Here is a 16,410-nt window from a genome sequence, read left to right on the forward strand (position 1 = left end):
TTAACCCAGGATGGAGCAATTGCAGGTTAAGGGCCTTGCTCAAGGGCCTGGTGGGTGCGGCAACACTCTGTACTCAGCGTAATCAGCATGTGCTCCCAACCCCACCATGTTTGTGATGACTCGGTGCTTTAGAAAATGCATGCAAAATATGGGGCTCCTCCAAACAGTTTGTTGTGTCCCTCCCTAGCAGCATCAGGTGCAAAGCAAGAACCAACCCTTGACAAGGGCCCTCAGGCACAAACCATCGAGTCGATTAGAGTCGGCAATTAATATACCCTAAGTTTTTGGAGATCTTAAAGCAAATCCCACACAGACACAAAAACAACATAAAACTATGTGTGGATAACCACAAAGAATGAGGTTTGAATCCCGGATGCTGGATTCTTGAGGCAACAACAGCTGTGCCACTCTTCTACCTATATTTCTGATTAGACAGTCAAGTTTGTGAATCGAATCAGTCACAAATTAGTTGCCTAATAGACTGCCATATTAGACTTTTTAACTGCAAATATTTATTCAAACGTACTGGAATTACTGCATTATTTGCTTGTGCAGATATAAATATTCAGCCATTTTCAAACTTGTTTAATCCAATTGGAGGATTGCAGGGACCCCAAGCATAAATTAGAACCTAATGCCAGATAGGCCAACTCGCTCATCCCAGGCATACTTGCACACACATACGTATATTCCAGCTCGAACAAAACTACTTTAAGTTACCAGTCAACCCAACCAGTAAATCTTTGGATTCTTTAAGGAAAACCAGAATACCCAGTGAAAAATCTTTGATGAAATGGCACAAATGTGAAAACTCCATGCCAAAAGTATACAGGTCAAGATACAAACCCGGACTCCTGGAGCTGTGTGGCAGCCGTGCTAAACATTGTTAACTATGGCCACCTTAGCTTCAAACATAAAAGACTTAAAGTTTCCATATTTGTGCATTGATGAATATACAATTTATTATAATTTAAGTGTAATGGTGGGTTTTGTTGGATAGCTGGTCACATTCCAGCTTGAGCACTGGACCACACATCTACTCCCTGTTGCAGGGTTTTCAATAAGGTTTTGGTGACTTCATTCATACGGTTATCATCTTGAGACTCCTATTTCCTTGCATGCCTCAGTTCTAAATTATCCAACGTAAATGTGCCATGCAATAGATTGATATGAAGTTCCTGCAATACACTGCCATACATGCTAGGAACTAAGGACATGGAAAGCCCAGGTGTTGGCACCTACCAAATATGCATCCAAAAATTCCACAAGAAAAAATAAAGTTACAGAATCAACATAGTTTTATAAAGAAAATCTTAACTGTTCCACTCTGTCTTTTTAATTTTGTTATATTTTGCACTTTTTTTTACACTGCAGGAAGTGAAATGCCCTGGATATTAATTGGTGTAGCCCTGGCATCTGGTTTCGTGGTCTTAGTGGCAATGATCGCATTGGGAGTAAGAGTCGTTGCCCTTTGCCAAAAGAAGCAACATAAGGAGAAGGACAAAGAACAGACGAGGTGTAAGCACAGGTCCAAGAAGCAAGGCAAGCATTGTCGACGCCAGCGCAGAGAGCCTCTAGGAGAGGATGCCATTGGCATGAAGTGAGTACTAATAGCATAGCAAGTAAAGACAAATTTATATTCCTGTGATACTCAAACAAGTATCATTTCTTCATCCCAGCGTCCATGTATGTTTATTTTCCATGTGTGTCTGTAGAAATGTATTGAAATAGGATATCCTTATTTCGGATGGCATGGTGGCGCAGTGGGTAGCACTGCTGCCTCGCAGTTAGGAGACCCAGGTTCACTTCCTGGGTCCTCCCTGCGTGGAGTTTGCATGTTCTCCCCGTGTCTGCGTGGGTTTCCTCTGGGTACTCTGGTTTCCTCCCACAGTCCAAAGACATGTAGGTTAGGTGCATTGGCGATTTCTAAATTGGCCCTAGTGTGTGCCTGTGATGGGCTGGCGCCCTGTCCGGGGTTTGTTTCCTGTCTTGTGCCCTGTGTTGGCTGGGATTGTCTCCATCAGACCCCCGTGACCCTGTAGTTAGGGTTAGGATTAGGGTTAGTCCTTATTTTATCTTACCTATAATAATTCCAGAGAAACCCGGTAAATTATTTTATAAACGCATAAAGGTAGGGAGAACTGAAAAATTCCAAAATGAGACAAAGTAAAACAAAATCCAAACTGTCCCTCTGGATCTAATTACCTCAAGATATGAAATAATTTTTACAAAACAGGTGGTCTCGTCCTAATACAATAAAAGCACTCTCCTAACTCACCGCCATCTTCCTCTCTCACCCTGCCTTAACCATTGCTTCCTTTGGTCCAACCAATGAGCTTTCACCAAATTCTTTTCTTTACTCAAAACTGTGCTCTGGATTGGAGCAACTTTAATCTCAAAATTCCTACATTTCCCAGAGTCAGGATGTCCTTTTTTGGTTACTGGGCAGGAACTACCTGCAGCAGCTCCAAAACCCTATGGAGTATTTAAAGGCCAGAGGCCTCATTTATAAAGCTTGGGTACGCCCAAAAAGAGGCTTGAAAAGTGCAAATGCAACTTTCTATGCAAACGTCAGGATTTACAAAATAAAACCTGATGGGGAAACTTGCATAAATTTACCATTACTCTGTCCCACATATATGTAGCATTTTGGAGAAACTGAGAAGTGATGACACCCTTGATCAAGTAGGGAAATGCAGCCAGATCAGCTAAATGACGACTCGAATGCATAATAATTCATATCACTGAGCTGTTATTGCAATGCTCATTAACATGACAAACATTTTATACCTCAAAAGTGATGAATATGATGTACGTCTCAGTTCCCTTTTAATCAGGGCCTATGTTATGCATTTGCACTGACAAACTTTTCTTTTTAAATATATTTTGCTGTTTGATAGTTTTCAAAACCCATTTATGGTGCCGTGTATTCTGCATTCTGTATGCTTATTTTCCTCCCGTGCATGTGTGTATTTTAGGGGAATATGGTTCTTTCTCATTGTCCTGTAGATTTTAACAACTGCATCCATATCTTTAGGCCTCTTAGACGGCAGCCCAACTGTGGGGATGACACTGATGTTACCCAGAGTTCCATGGATGAGTCATCCATAACGGCGACATTGAATGACGAAGAAGACTTCAGCTCCATCCGAGATCATCGACCGCTGCAGCACAAGATTTACAGTGCAAAGCAATCACGACCTCAGTCACCAGTCAAAAGTTGCAACACAGAAATGAAAGAGTTAAAAAAACTAGGTACGATCTATGAACTGATTTTGGGTTAAAGTCTCACAGATAAAGAGTATAAACACAATTTGACAGGTTAGAAGACAACAGGGCAGATTCCATTTGTCTCTCTTGTTTGTGTAAACTACGGCATTTTGAAGCCAGCAAGTTTTTACAGTATGTAAACTTTTGTTTGTTTAGCATTGTGTAGTCACTTGGACCTGACAGAACTTAACGCATCTGACTACTGAGAGGAGGCCATTTAGGCCATCAGGCTCACTTTGTTGTCTAATAGTTTATCTATAAAAATCTCATTCACATTCAGATCAGCTTTTGAAAAGACATCAAGGTTTCTTCTTTAACTGTACGCCCCATTATTGTGTTTTAAGTTCCCACAACCCTTTGTATGGTAGAGTTAACAACGTATGGCCAGTCATACTTCAGCATGTGTACTTCCATGTTTTTCCAATACATAAGAATCAGACATTTAAAGAATAAATAGTATGAATGTTTAAAATATGACCAGAACCTGTATGTCACATTGTGATTTTCTTAATTAGGAGAGCCTCCAAAAGCCACCAATAACCTGACCAAGCGGTCCAATGTCAAACCGAATGAATCTGCAGACCGAGGTTCACTGCATGCAGCCATCTCTTCTGGCTCAGTTCCATTGTGTCTCGTAAGTTTCCCTTTTATAAAAGCCAAGCTCTGCTCCTCATGGAGAGAACACTAAAAAGTACATCGATTTTTAACTGTGTGGCGTTCTTTTATTGTCTTTCAGACTCTTTTGCAGAAGGGCGTGCCAGATTTGAATGCTGAGGGGCCAGACGGGGCTACACCACTGATTCTGGCTGTAAGGCTATGCATGAATGACGTGGTGTCCCAGCTACTGAGTGCCGGGGCTGAAGTGAATGCAGCTGACCACCGAGGTGCTTCATGTCTCCAGTCTTTCTTTCTGTCTTCCTCAGTATTTACTTACCACCATGGCTATCCTGTATGTCAGGAGGTTCAGTTGATGCTCTTCTGCTGGAGTCTTTCTGTATTTTCAGTTCAAGTGCTTAAGCTGGAGACCTCTGTCTTTCTTCTTTAATGATGACTAGGGGGATTTGCCCCCTGCTCGCTTTGCTCAACTCCCCCCCACTTTGCATCTCTGCCGCTCATGTTATGAAGAGGGGGGCTGAACACGCACTAAGGAGATGCCATCGCTTCTCTGAAACCCCCTCTTAAATGGTGATACAATGGGAAACAAATAAATTGTTTTTACCTCCTCTTTGCTCGATCACTGCTGGCTTGCTGCTGCTGCTGCCGTGCTGCATGTTCTGCTTGTCGCACCGCGCTTCAAACATTTAAAAGCCTGTATAGCAGCTGTCCTTTTGTCTCACTGCCTTGTCTCGCGGGACATTAAAGTGTCTCAGAGAAAATCACGTCTCGTCTCCTTCCAAGATTTTTTTTTATAACAGAGAAACGTAGAACTGGTTAGCTGTGCTATTTCTCAATCACGTGGCAGCAGTACTTGCTGCTGATTGTCATAGCTGAACCCTTTACTAATCAACAGGGGTTCTAAAACCAAGCACGGCAGTCATCACTCTTGGCAGTTTCCGCCATCTTAAACAAGGCCTTTCTCATGTGTGTATTGATTGCATTATGGATTTGACTACTGTCTGCTTTTCTCAGTGATGCCATGGCTGTATTGTTCTGTCTATAGAGAAACACTTAATAACAGTGACTATTGAAAGTGGTGGAGGACACAAAGCAGGACTGAAATAATTAATAGACAGAATCAAATGCTGTAACTAAAATGGTGTGCTCACATTCTTTGGGGAATATGGAAAATGTGTGCATCCATGAATAGATTTTACATGTTCACTCTGAATTTTGCAGGGGCACACACACCATTACGATAGGTTTGTTTTATTTTCACTGATTGTGTAATTCTTAAATAGAGTAGACAAACACACTTGCCCCAGAACAGACAACAGAACAGCAAACCATGCAAACATGAGAGATAAAAAAGAGAGGACTTAACATAATTATAATGATGATTTATAGGTTTATCGGGTCTTTATTGTCACATGTAGAGAGTACAGTGAAATCCTTACTTGCATGTGCTAGTCAACATCCAAAACATTACCACTCTTTGGTGCCATGATTGGTAATGTGTTAAAACAAAGATATGTCCAGGCACAGGAGGGCAGCACGCTGTCAATACAACAGGCAGATGGACGAGCTTCTCATCTACTGCCAAGTTCTTGGATCTTCAGATGGTTCAGAAACAAGGCCTCACGGCTTGAAGAGTCAATGAATTTCATAAAGGCATCACTGAGATTTTAAACATGGTGACAGCAGAATGTGTTTGCTGCACTTTTTATCATATTATTTAAGGCTTTATAACAGGAGTGTCGAACTCCAGTCCTGGAGGGCCGCAGTGGCTGCAGGTTTTCATTCTTACCATCTTCTTAATTAGTGACCAATTTTTGCTGCTAATTACTTTTTAATTAACTTGACTCAGGCCCTTTAGTTTTTTTCATTAATTACCAGCCAAACAATAATGAGACAAAACAAGCCGCCACATCACACAATATCTGAAAATAAAGAAAGGTGATGGTCTCAGTAAGGTTAATATCTCAAAACACTTTGACGATGTTCTTATAAAAAACAGAAAATCAACAGTTTTGGAAATGTCTGCTGTTGCAGAACGAGAGCAGCAACAAGCCGTGGAATTAAATAACAGGTTTAATTAACAGTAAGCAAGCATCGGCTTCTCATTAAAGAAACTGGTTGGAGCTTGAAGCCCCAGTTTAAGCTGATCATCTGTTGGCTCGTTTCATATCTCATTTCTGTTTGGCTGTCATTTAATGAGGAATCCTTCTAACATGGCTGTTAAAATAAAAGGGGGGAAAAAGTGAATTAGCAGTGAAAACTGGTCACTGATTAGGAAAAGGGTTAGAATGAAAACCTGCAGCCACTGCGGCCCTCCAGGCCTGGAGTTTGACAGCTTTGTTTTATAAGAATTAGTCCAATAAAGGATAAAGTCCCAGCAGCCATACCACATGCACTTCAGAAGAGGTCATCCACCTGAAGCTAAGTATGTTCAGGCCTGGCCAGTACTTGGATGGGAAAAAGCTTGGATTGCTGCTGGGAGAGGTGTTGGTGAGCCCAGTAGGGTCTACGTGTCTGCCCCAGTGCAATGACAGGGACGCTGTCCTGTAAAAATGGTACAGTCCTTCAGATGAGACGTAAAACCAAAGTCCTGACTTTCTGTAGTCAGAAAAGATCCCTGGGCATCCTTCATAAAGATTCAGGGGCTATCCTGAAGTCCTGGCTAAATTGCCCTGCTTGGCCTAGTCATACAGGGCCCCAAATCATCCCCTGTCAGTAACTGGCTATGTGTCTTGCACCACTTCACCACCTAATAGCTCATGTGTGGTCAGCATGCTGGGACAAAAATGGCTGCCGTCACATTGTCCAGGTGAATGCAGCACATTAGTGGTTGCTGAAGTGGCTACCCAATCACTATGAAAAGTGCTTTATAAATGTAAAAAAATATTATTATTATTATTATTAGATGCTTCTTCTCCTTGCTCTTGTCTATAAGCAGGACATTGTAGCATATAAGACAATCTCATGCCTGACCTTCAGCTCTGTATTCTTTTTTAGTTTTTCTCTGGATGCTTAAATTGCAAAAGGGCCTTGTCTTATCAGGTTGAACAACATTCTCAATAATGTCTGAATATTCATAGTAAAAGCTAAAATACTTTTTGGGCACATGTATAAAGCTAAATCTACCACAATATATCACAAATGACATATACATCTGCATAATGATTTAAAGTGTAAACCTCAGTGACATTTGAATTGTTCATTCTGATCGTATGAACCTATTTGCTGTACACTTCACGCTTATCCAAGTGGTGTCTGCCAGAGAAGATTTCAGTAATACATTTGTTGCTTTTAGTTTCACAAAGTTGCAACATACTGTAACTTTGACCCCTTCGCTCATTTAATTATAAAAAAATAAAACAAAAAAAAAAGAGTTGTGCCGACAATGGCATTTTGCAATCATGAAGTAATTTATGACTTAAAGCACTTCCAACATTCAGAGCAAATTTTACATACAAGTATCTTCTTGTTATGTTTCTCCTAAATCTCTTGAATGGACATTAGTAAAGTACAAAAAGAGGACGCCACAAATGGTGGGTCCAAAAACTCTGATAGCTCATGAAACTGAACATAACATCAAACATAGTTGTCACTCAACTCCATTTAAGTAAGTCTGGTGCAATCGAATTATTATTTAAACCACTAAGTATAGTTTTAGAATTCAGTTATACTTGTTTGGAAAATTTCCACAATGTCTCCTAACATTTTACTTTACAACGGTATTGCAGCAAGAGGCAGTTGAGATCATTGAGAAATACATTGATAAGATATTGCATGAACTTTAAAGTTTAAAGTATATACTGAGTATAAAACCTGTTGTTTACAGCAATTTCAGTTATTCAGCTATTTGAATTGAAGCATATGCTGAAAAATATAATAATGTAATCAGAGTCAAAGCATGCATCCAATAAAGACAAATTATTAGATACAGTTTACACAGATAGCATCAAGTATACTGGACAATTACATGCTAGCAGAGGCATTACATACTGTATACTGTACTGTATACTACATTTGACCATTAAAGGACTACTCCACCCAAAAATGATAACGTTTGTCTCAGTTACTCCCATAGGTTGTCAGTAATGATAACTGAGAAAAAATTTTTAATCTCATATGTTTTCATGGGGAACAGAGACAACAAATTTTCTGATACAATGCGTTTCATTGAAAAAACAGCGTAAATAAAATTCATAACATCCATAAATAAAAATGTCAGGTATCCAAAAATCCAAAACACATGCCATGCACTTTTGCTAAAATATTGTTAAATAAATCACTACCAGAAAATGCTCTGGCAGACAAGAAAGAAGCATTTTCAAAGAGGATTGAGTTTTTGAGTTGAAGACCTGTCTCTCTCCTCATTCATTGCCCATTAAAACACAACTACAGTTCTTTCAGGTTTTTAATAAGCGTTAGTGAGATTGCGCCAATGAAGAGACCTTCTGCTTGTGGAAGCAACTCAGATATGCACAAATATGGGGTATAATTTCCACCTCGCTTTTCTTTGCCTTTCAAAAATTGTATGCCTTTCTCAGACCAAGCTTTGCCATGCTGACTTCACATAAAGACAGTAGACAATAAATAAGCTATTTTCAGGCAGGGCTCCTGACCAATGAACGACTGGATAGCTGGGTCTTCAATTCAAAAGCTTGATATCAGTTGAACATGCTTTTCTCTCATGTTTGAGAGTATTTCTCAGAATTGGGTGGAAGATTTCTTAAATTGCAATATTTTTTTTATGTAAAGCTATTAGTTTTAAATTAGTATTTCATCTAAAATGTTAAATTTCATAAAAAATATTAACCTGAGAAATGTTTATGAGTGGAATAAGTCCATACTTTTCAAGTTGTACATGGAACCTAAAGTCCTGAATGAAGAATTTCAATAAAAATATCTTAGAACCTAAAAAAGTACACTCTATGAAAAAAATTTGAAGTCATAGTGGACTTAACACTAGCAGCGTCCAGACAGTGATTGGAATCCATTAAGAAAGCTTACATAAATGTATGTTATACAGCACGATGTGTGGAGTACAAGTCCAAGGAGGTTATACTCAACCTTTAAAACACACTGGTGAGGCCTCATCTGGAGTACTGTGTGCAGTTTTGATCTCCAGGCTACAAAAAGGACATAGCAGCGCTAGAAAAGAACCAGAGAAGAACGACTAGGCCGTTTCCAGGGCTACAGGGGATGAATTATGAAGAAAGATTAAACGAGCCAAGCCTTTTCAATTATGCAAAAAAAGATTAAGAGGAGACATGATTGAAGTGTTTAAAATTATGAAGGGAATTAGTAGAGAGGGTCGAAATTTTTATCTTAAAATTTATTTCATCAAGAACAAGGAGACACAGTTGGAAACTTGTTAAGGGTAAATTTCGCACAAACATTAGGAAATTTTTCTTTACACAGAGAACCATTAACACATAGTGTGGTAGTGTAATAAGAAGGTTATTTTTGCCCATTTAATTTGTGAAAATTATTTCACAAGGCCATACAATTCAGCTGAGAGAGAGATGGCCAGAGATGGACAAATAACAGCTGTAAATTATGTTAGATTAACAGAGGATGTGTGTGAGGAGCACGCAAGCAGGTTATTTAAAAAAAAGTGCTGATGTCTGTGTGAACAAACCCAGAGTCTGTGACGAATGACCTGTTCTCGTCTAGATTGAACTAATCTTTTGAGGTTGCCCATGTAGCCCTTCCTTGTACTCACTTCCCCTACAGCACATTAAGTAGATTTTGTCTAAGCAATTCCATTTTATTCTTTAATTTTTGTTCATTATTTTAGGTCGCACAGCTCTACACTGGGCCTCGGCAGTTAATAACTTGCCTGCTGCTCGCTACTTGGTGGGAAAGGCAGCTGTCATCGACCTGCAGGATTCCAAGGTCAGAGAAGTTGGCCATCATTAGGCAGTAGGCAAGAGGTTGAGTCATTCACTGAAATCAACCACAAGGTCATATCACCTCTAATTGTCATCTTATTATCTCTACCACAGGGGGAAACAGCTCTCTTCTTGGCTGCCAGAGAGGGAAGTTATGACACAGCAAAGTTTCTCCTCCAGAAAGGAGCCAATCAAGAGCTGCCAAACTATTATGGATGGCGACCTCGTCATGTAGCTCAGGAGCGGTCCCATCATGACATCCTTAAGCTGCTTCTTGTTGCTTCTGCTGGGCATGTCCTTAATACAAAGGGTTCAATGAATAACAACAAGAACAGAAAGGATCCACGGTATGGAGTTTATGGAGGACCTGGGCCATGGCGTGAAGGAAGCACTCCTTACATGCCTCCCCAACTAATCCACATGAGCCATCACTACCCAGATGATTTCAGTGAAATGGAGAATGGGCGGCCATATAACATTTATGGCAGAAGTGCTTCATTTTCTGGAGTTGCAGGCTCTCGTCAAAACATTATCAGTCATGGAATGAGAGGCCAAAGTCGTGAGTAAGTACTTGATGGTAAATTTGAGGTATCAGTAAGACCTTGAGTTATTAGGGTACCTTTATTAAAAATCACTCATAAATTCTGAATTAGTAAGGAATGGCTGCAACGTGGGTACTACTGCTAGCCCTGAGCTCCAAAATTCTATATAAAGTTTGCATATCCACTGTTGGCGGCACGGTGGCACAGTGGGTAGCGCTGCTGCCTCGCAGTTGGGAGATCTGGGAACCTGGGTTCGATTCCCGGGTCCTCCCTGCGTGGAGTTTGCATGTTCTCCTCATGTCTGCGTGGGTTTCCTCCGGGCGCTCCGGTTTCCTCCCACAGTCCAAAGACATGCAGGTTAGGTGGATTGGTGATTCTAAATTGGCCCTAGTGTGTGCTTGGTGTGTGGGTGTGTTTGTGTGTGTCCTGCGGTGGGTTGGCACCCTGCCCAGGATTGTTTCCTGCCTTGTGCCCTGTGTTGGCTGGGATTGGCTCCAGCAGACCCCCGTGACCCTGTGTTCGGATTCAGCGGATTGGAAAATGGATGGATATCCACTGTTTCTACATGGGCTTTCTCCCTGTTCTCTACCACATCTTCAAGATTTGCATGTTAGGATGTTTGATAATACTATATTAATCTAATATAATTGATGAATAAAATAAAGTAACTGTGTGTGTGTGTGTCTGTGTGAATGAAGGTGCCTCTGGTGGACTGCAGTTCCATACCTGCTTGAGCCCAATGCAGCTGATAGAAGCTCCTGAAGGTCTGGCAAAATGAATATTTGTATAAGATAGTTGAAGATTATTAAAATGGTTATTTCTGTTTTTCCTACAGTAATCGTGTGACTCTCAGAGGAGGCCGTATCTCACCACATCAATGGCACTACCAGTACAATCAATCTATGATGGCTATGGTGACACCACAGATCCACACCAAATCAACACATTCCATTGACACTGTTCAAGAAGTGACATCAGAAGCTGAGGAGGAAGCTCGAAACAGCCCCTCAGTAGCCAGACACGAGAAACAAGAACTGTCACAGACAACCACAGCCCGCTCCCTTCAGCCTTCCCAGGAGCCAATACACCCAGTCGAGAGGCAAAGGTCTTTTTCTTGCTCTCAGCATATGCTGCGGCATTATAATATTAGCCCTGTGCCGGCCATCCAACAGCCAGCACCCTTTGGAATTTCTACCTCCACACCTCTAAAATCAAATCTTAAGGAAAAAACAGCACTCCCTTCTGAACTTCCAAAGCAAAGACAGAAAAGCTCTGGCCTACAGAACAATGATAACATCAGCTCTCTCAACAATGTCTGTGAAGGTGGGGTCAGCGTGAAGTAACCTGCTGGTACCGATCAGCTCATGATACCATGTAAATAGAAATCAGCGCTGGGACTCTGGCCTTTTTCCTCATAGCAGACTTAATTCAGAAACATTTCTCACCTTTCAGGTTTCACTGAATGAACTGTTCACCATACTGCTGTAGAGTCACTGTTACTTAATTTGTGTATAAGAATGACCTCTACATATGTTCTTTTAATAATTTATTAAAATTATTTAATGACATGTTTAATGTGCAGTAGAAAGTTATGCTCAATTGAACGAGTCCTCATACTAAATGTTCATGAAGAAGAACATACGTTTATTAAAAAAAGTGGAAACATGCAGTCCATCATGTTTGGTTTGGTTAGTTAAAAGTTAAGTTGCTTCAGTGTGTCATGCAAATACTGTTTAAAAATTGACAAGACTTCCACTGCAAAGCACGAAAGTACTGCAGTATTGAAAACGTAAAAGACACACGTGTATTCATTTGGGACAACTTAGCAATTAGCTAAACACACTTTGATGGACTGAATTGTCGTCTTGTCTCATTTGCCAAATTTCTTACGTTCATTTCCTAGAACTATATCTACAGTACATGCTTGAAGCAATGGGTGTACAAGTTTAAAATAAAAACACTTAGCTATTATCTAGTAAACGTAACCAGTTTACAGTGAGAACTGTATATCTTGAAATACAATACATGCTTATTTAAGCTAGAAATAAAACCTTTATAAAGTTTGCTGATACTTTTCAAAAAGGTTTTAGATGGAACTAGCAATTTCAGACAGAAACTAAAATAGTATAGCAGATCTCCATTAACCTGGGTAGAATTGCAGGCCCACTCATTGTCTGCACTACACATTCTCTTTTGGGTTTTCCATGCATACAACAAATCCCACCCACATCCAAATATATGCATATTAGTGGGCGTGTATAAAAGTGGACTCTCCAATGAACTGATGGCCCACACAAGACTGTTCATCGCCACTGACCTTTGTAAAGAAGTAAATGGGTTTCAAAAATGGATGGTTGGAGAGATAGATATGTGCAGATAAGGCTAGTTAGCTACTGTGGTGTGCTGTAAGTGACCGTGTGGGTACGCGCTCTGCAATGAACTGCAGTTTCATCCAGGGCTGGTTCTTGCCTTGCACTGTACACTCCCAGGGTAGTCACTGGCTCCTTGTGACCGTGTCATGAATTAAACAAGCCTAGAAAATTAACAGGCACTCGCTAAGCAGCCCAGCAATTTGTACTCTTGAATTGTTGCCCACCACCACAACATAAAAAAAATCAAAACAGCTTTATGTCCTACAGAGATATTTATCAAAACAAAATGAGCCTCTAAAAGTTTTATTTTTAATTTAAACATGAACAACTTCATTTTTATGATACCTAAACTACAATATTATCCACAACTGATTAAGTATTTCACATTTAAAGATTTCAGTCTGAATCACTTATATAAGTTCAAAAGAGCAATAATCACAGTATTTTAGTAGCTTTAAATTAAGGTCATTCAGAAAATATTCCTTGTTCATAAAAAAATAGTTCTATGCTTACAGCAGTTCTGCACCATCTACACACTGCTTTATGATTCCCTGCCTCTTAATGCCAACTTATATCCAAAGTTTGTGAAAGTCAAAGTATACTACAATAATCAAATACTTTTATCGCATTTCATCCTGTAAACCAAAACTGTCTGCCATCAGAACCATAATGAATAACTGTTTCTCTGTCTTTATTTCCTTATCTGTTATACACAATAAAATAACCTGGATTTTAGTTGCTAGGGTCATCCCAGTCACCTTTTTTAAATGAAACATTTGTTAGTTTCCATTCTTTAACATGTTCCCCAGTATTGCTATTTAACAAGGAACCAATAAGCGTTGTCCATGTCCCCAGGGTCATAAATTGTAGTGGTGCTTTGTGTGACTAACCCATGGTGTGGCTGGTCCACTTACTCACCATTTCACCCTGGTCACATTTGTAACAACACAGCCCTTTAGTACTCTGAATTGACTTCCTTCCAACAGTTAACCTTTGTTCACTGCTACCTTCCACATCCTATCTCACTGTGCAGCCCATAAGAAGTTTTTAAGCCCTGGCCCCTTGCTATTTGCTGGCATTTCTTGTAATCATTTCCAGGGTTCTTAGTGACCTCATGAAGTCCAAGGGTTGTACAAACAGAACTCCCACTCTACCGCAACAATGCCAGGGGAACCTGCATCCGAAGTCAGCCATAAAGCTAAACCGGTGAGGATTGGATAGCAATAAAGTCACTTGCCTTGAACTCTAACATACCATGTTGTGTCATGAACACTTTGCCCTCCAGTAGCTTGGGAAACTCCATAAAGGGTAACAGAATTTCTCACACTTGGCTTGAGAACCTGAGTGCTACATGTACCTGATGGCAGTGCCCTCTGCTGGAGGGAAAAGGTGTCACTGCCTCAGTTCAATTTAATATATTATAAAGAGTCTAGGTCTTTTAATATAATAGTGTCCTAGTGCTGATTATTATTATTTGTTGTTACCATTCCCATTCTTTGTACCACTTTGGCTTTTATTTTTCCAATTCCTTTAATATTTTCTTTAGCTACTAGTATCTTACTGTACTTTTGCCATTGGGGTTAATATGGGTGGCAAAATAGTCAGGACTTCTGCCTCATGGATCCATTACCATAGATTTAAAATGCTGCTCTATGCCAGCACTGCACTGCTTTACGCTGTATATTTTATTTTGTTCTTACAGCCCAAAGACACTCACTGATGACTGGATGGATGTATGCGTGTGTTTGTGAATGTACCCGCCGTTACTGAAATTGGCTGCAGATCCCAGCATCTTCAAACTGAATGCCATACACTGTATGTAGTTCTTAATACAGTACTTATTATCTCCTCCTTCACTGCCCTCCTGTGGTCGTGTGGCTTCATCACTACAACCCTGAAGGATTTTAAATGTAGATGTAAATCATTCTATAGGATTTGTAGAGGAATTAGTGGATTAATCAGGTTCAATAATGTGTAGATGGATGGTAATTTTAAGCCTATTAGCTTGCGCCATTTGCTTGGGTAGCTTAAATGTTCCTCTGAAATTACTTTGGAGTTATTTTAGTATGCAACATGATTTTCTAAAACCTATCAAGTGCCTCAAGAGGTCTGTCCAACTTTGCCCAGTTGGCACTTCTGCAATCGATTTTTCTAGCACAGTCAGAAGCTCTCAGCTGCTTTAAACTCCCAAGGAATATGTCCAACAACAGTTCATTTGCAGGAATTCATTGCTCAATTTATCACCTTCTCTCACTTGCAGATTACATGTCAATACCTCTAGACCTCTGCCCAACTTTATCTAGCTTCTTACTTTCCTACATGACTCTTTCAGTTGAGGACAAATCACTTGTGCCCCCTTGGATTCTCTGACTTTGTCTGAGTATTGCTTATAGATCGTAGTAACTTACAAAAGTTTAGTAAGCGAAAATTTTATTCTGTCCAAGACTCTGTTTTTCACAGAGAGATAATGTAGCTATTTAGCAAAAAATGGCACAATATTACTTAAACACCCGATCTATATCTGATACACTTGATTGTGTATCCAACCATTTTCTGAACATTCTTTTTAATGCATTTCATCACCACGAGGTAGAAAATCATTATACAAACTAAACTATCATTTTAATCTGCTCAAAATGTAATAATGGCACACATACAACACAGGGGAAATATTCTCTCTTATGAGTAATTAAACAAATATAGCCACTGAGATTTGAATCCTAGTCCCACAGTGTTAGGGCCTCAATGACTGGCAACTCTCTAAAAATGTCTTTACTGATAACCAATATGAGATAAACAGAAAGCAAATTAAACTATGCAATAGGGGCATGAGCCCAGGTCCCCAATTTTAAAATTCTATCTTCTATTAAAGAATCACAGATACAGGCATGTAATCATTCTTTGCAATTAGAAGTCAAAAATCTTAGAATTGCATGCTAAACTAAATTATAACTTGAATTTACAATAAATAAATATCAAATGTATACTGTCTTTTCATGCATCACATCTCCTTCAAAGTCAAAGACAGATTTTGAATTTCTTTGACATCGAGATAAGTTTCTTTTATCACTGTATCATTTTGAGCTTAAATGGAAATATACTTAAGCATAGAAAAAGTAGTTAAGGACCATGTATAAAAATGGCTAAAAGTTAATCTACAGCTATGATTTCCTATTTTAAAGCTAAACCTTAATTTCAAATGAAAAATGTATTCCTTCCCTATATTCCCTTTGGTTGTAACAATAATTTAAAATTAGAAACATTACAAACACAAAGAAAACTAATCAGTTACTTGAGCAAATTAATTTCCTCTCAATGTATACAGAATTGTTCCAAGTAGGCCCATTGGCAGGGAACCCAACAGCAAAATTTAAGTTAAAATATTATAATCTGGAATCTGAATTTGATCATGGCAGCAACATGTTTTGGCTATTGCCTTTCTATAGAGGTTCTGTTTGTATGGCGTAACATTCATCGATTTTCCCCTTACGCACTGAACAGCTTCTCATCATTTCATCTTTGGATGGAATGGCCTTGATTCACTGGTGAGCTTGCTCACTAATTTAATTTGCCAAAGCGTTTTTCACAGTGAATATGCTGTGTTCGCCAAGTACATGCATTTAGACAAGCATTTGTTTCCCAGTGCAATATGATGCTTTGCGAGGCCAGCAAGACATCACAGAGCTGTTACATCCATACGCAGAACTTCAGTGCATACGTGCTGCA

At 39.6% G+C, this 16,410-nt stretch overlaps 1 protein-coding gene across 1 annotated transcript in view; it reads left to right on the top strand.

The window, feature by feature from the left end:
• LOC114651648 (neurogenic locus notch homolog protein 1-like) overlaps positions 1 to 11,881 on the top strand; it is a 62,466-nt gene extending 50,585 nt beyond the window's left edge. Inside the window, exons 19-25 of the mRNA XM_028801483.2 lie at positions 1,375 to 1,600; positions 3,038 to 3,255; positions 3,786 to 3,904; positions 4,007 to 4,154; positions 9,677 to 9,774; positions 9,885 to 10,333; positions 11,148 to 11,881. Of these exons, the coding sequence (XP_028657316.2) occupies positions 1,375 to 1,600; positions 3,038 to 3,255; positions 3,786 to 3,904; positions 4,007 to 4,154; positions 9,677 to 9,774; positions 9,885 to 10,333; positions 11,148 to 11,655 (1,766 nt within the window). The 3' untranslated portion in view covers positions 11,656 to 11,881. The remainder of the gene's footprint in view (positions 1 to 1,374; positions 1,601 to 3,037; positions 3,256 to 3,785; positions 3,905 to 4,006; positions 4,155 to 9,676; positions 9,775 to 9,884; positions 10,334 to 11,147) is intronic.
• The last annotated feature ends 4,529 nt before the right edge of the window (positions 11,882 to 16,410 follow it).

This window comes from Erpetoichthys calabaricus, chromosome 1, assembly GCF_900747795.2.
Source record: "Erpetoichthys calabaricus chromosome 1, fErpCal1.3, whole genome shotgun sequence".
NCBI lineage: Eukaryota > Metazoa > Chordata > Cladistia > Polypteriformes > Polypteridae > Erpetoichthys > Erpetoichthys calabaricus.